The sequence below is a fragment of the Phytophthora parasitica genome, assembly GCF_000247585.1.
Source record: "Phytophthora parasitica INRA-310 unplaced genomic scaffold supercont2.81, whole genome shotgun sequence".
Classification (NCBI taxonomy): Eukaryota; Oomycota; class Peronosporomycetes; order Peronosporales; family Peronosporaceae; genus Phytophthora; species Phytophthora nicotianae.
In genome coordinates this window covers 60,040-63,144 of record NW_008649067.1, presented here as the reverse complement: position 1 = coordinate 63,144, position 3,105 = coordinate 60,040, and the positions used below count along the sequence as shown (strand labels likewise).

The 3,105-nt window shown below is 43.6% G+C and overlaps 1 protein-coding gene across 1 annotated transcript; it reads right to left on the bottom strand.

Annotated features, from left to right (window-relative positions):
- Positions 1 to 1,408: 1,408 nt before the first annotated feature.
- Positions 1,409 to 2,056, bottom strand: PPTG_18156 (hypothetical protein; the record flags this gene model as incomplete). The annotated part of the gene is made up of 1 exon (XM_008916268.1): positions 1,409 to 2,056. One exon carries the CDS (start codon positions 2,054 to 2,056, stop codon positions 1,409 to 1,411), a length of 648 nt encoding a protein of 215 aa, XP_008914516.1.
- Positions 2,057 to 3,105: the final 1,049 nt, after the last annotated feature.

Here is a 3,105-nt window from a genome sequence, read left to right as displayed (position 1 = left end):
TACAGTGTTTTGTACTGTACTTATAAATTCGCATTTGGCGAATTTTGGGTGTCAACGATACCCATAAATTAAATGGAAATAGCTGAGTCGTTTGCCCATTAGACTTCAACAAAAAGACTCCGCAATACTTATAATGGAAAATATATTGTGCCTTTCAGTCTTTTTTGGCAAAATCGACTTGTTGAACTGAGATTAAAGACATGGTGGGTTAGGTCAGCAGATCCAGCTTTGTGATGGCAGTGCTAATAATAAAACTCAGATTAGAGGCAAGATAGCTCAGAACACAAACCCGTAGAAGACGAAAAAGCCCGAATGGCAGCGAAATCACCGCCATTCGGAGTTTTCGCACGAACAATGACATACTCGCAAGACTTAAGGTGGAGATCAGTGATTCTTTTGTACGCGTATAACGTTCATCTTGACATGGTCTCAGTCGTGTTGGGTGTCGCACAGCGTACACTGAGCAGATGGCTACAGTATTTTCAGAGATCTGGGAACGTGGATACGAAGATTCGCGAAAAGCAGCGCTCATCTCGATGGCCACGAGAAGTGCTTATATTTATTGATGACTACGCCAAAGTTCACCCTTGTTTCTACTTTGAAGAAATTAAGTCTGCAATTAAAGAGCGATTCCCCGACCTCGGCAATATTTAAGACTGGACCGTGTGTCGAGCGCTTCGGTTTGACTTGGATTTGTATCGAAAGAAACTGACCAAGCGCGCACGTGAAAGTTGTTTCGTCGGAGCGAAACCAATACCTTGAACGACTCGGTCCATTCTATTCGTGCCCAGATCAGCTTGTTTTTGCTGATGAAACCACTAACGACGGTCGGTCTATACTGCGTCAATACGCGTGGTCACCTCGCGGACAGCCTGCAATTGTATCACTACCTTTTTCGCGCGGTAAAAGGGTCTCATTGCTTGCTACGACGGATATAACCGGTTTTTTTTTGCTTGGGGGCAAGTTGAAGAAACTTTCACAAGAAAAACTTTTCACGAAATATTGCGCTCTAAGATTTTACTTTTCCTAAACCCATGGCCACTTCCGCGTTCAATTTTGATTTTGGATAATGCTCGCATTCATATGTACCGTGAAATAGAAGATTTAGTGCACTCGACTGGGGCTCTGCTTTTTTTTTTTTTTTTTTACTACCGCCGTACTCTCCAGAGTTAAATCCAATAGAGGTGCAATTTTCTCTTTTAAAGCGATGGATTCAAAAGCTCGCGAACATGGCGTTTAGAGAGAACCTCGTGGCAGTACTCCGCGTAGCTATAAGCATGTGTACAAAACCCACGACGAATATAGGAATAAATCTTTATAGACACTGTGGGTATAGTGATAAAAGGTTAACTTTCAAATAGAAAATCCAGATAAAACTTAACTTTCAGATAGAAGGTTTTGATAAAAGTTAACTTTCAAAAAGAAGGTTCTCCTCGTTCTTATGTTCTTCATCCTCGATATCCGCACTTTCGGACAGAGGGGATCTGACAGGCTCGCGGTTGGGTTGTCGAAATGGCGGGCATAGATTCCAGTCTGGAAGTCCTAAAACTCGACGTAGGTCACGAATATTGACGCGAACAGGAACTTCAACGTTGTGTAACATGATCCGAATTATCGGATATGCCTCGCTCTGCATTTCTACAGCGGCCGCTGCGTTCTCATCAATAATCCTTTGTTGTTCATCAACGTACTGAAGTTGTTGGAACGTCGAACTTGTCGGCACTCCCAGGGGCGCATCAGAGGGGAGTCTTCCTTGAGTTGTAGCCATGTACAGCGTCGTCGCTAGCCTAGCGGATACTTCTCTGCTGCGTAAAAAATCAGCTACCAGAGGAAGTTGCTCCTGGATTCTAGACTGCGTTGCACGTATTATTGTCGAAGGAGGAGGGCTTTTGCGCATGTAGACGAATAATTCTATCTCGAATTCAGACCGACCCCTTTTACGAAGTTGTGCGCGTCTCCCGATCATCTCGAGCTGCTGAGTTAGCTCTTGGTCGGTGGACGCAATCGGCTGGAAAAGCTTCTGTGATGCATTATTGCTAGGATTTACGTATACCATTGTGCTTTAGTCGAGCGCTTTTCCAATTTGAGATTGAAACTTGGACTCGACCTTTGTCCGAAGCGCAGCACGACCATCAATGACTGTAAAGTCAAATCGAGATACTCTTCCCTTGTCGCGGCATCTTCCCAATGGCTCTCCTTTTTTGATAGTCAAGCAGCAGTGAGCTACGGAAGGAAAAGTATCTTCACCAACATTTTCTACGAGGAACCTCTGCATCTTGTTATCAAACGAAAGTGGTTGTTTGTCTGGAGCTAAGGATATTTATAATACATGTATGAATACATTGATGACCGTTTTACGTATACGCCGGTTTGGCAAAGTTGTAAGCTGAGTTTAGATTTACCCTAACCGCTCTCGAAGCCCGATTAAAAAGTCCTTATAAGGCGGCAAAGTATGTGAAACGGACAATACTTCAAAAGTAATTCACAACAAAAATGTAGACAATAATTGTGATTCAATTAAATTATTAGAGATGTTTCCAATACAATACATTTTAGAATGTTAATTGTGCTTTGTTAGTTTATTTCAATAAATATTATTTATTGTGATACTTTATTTGTCAAGTTATTAGGGATTACAACCCTAAATAACTTAGTTCCAAAAACTCGTCGGTACGCATGCTGATTGGCCGGGATGGTATTCAGACGAAAAAAACCCATTAAAATTTTAATGGGTTTTTTTCCGTCTGAATGCCATGGCAAGCGACATTCTCAACTACTAAAAAAAATGGCTAATAAGTTCACTACTGATCATGCTGTCCCGCCATGCTGCGCCCACAACGTGCAAGCTGCTGCATAAGCTTCAAATGCTGACCACCACTACTTCCGTCCGTGGGGCGTCGACGTCTCCGGCTTTCCTCCTCCAAACTCCGCTCCAAACCATCGCCGTCCGTGTTTAATTCCCTTGCGAACCACGGATATCTGCCTCGCGACGGAAAGGAGCTGACCCCACAGTTGATACGCGATGCCATTATGGACGTATTCAATGTAGACGAGGGACTGGTAGAGCGCCTTACTCGCCCGCTGCCGCCTCAGCTGACACTCGCG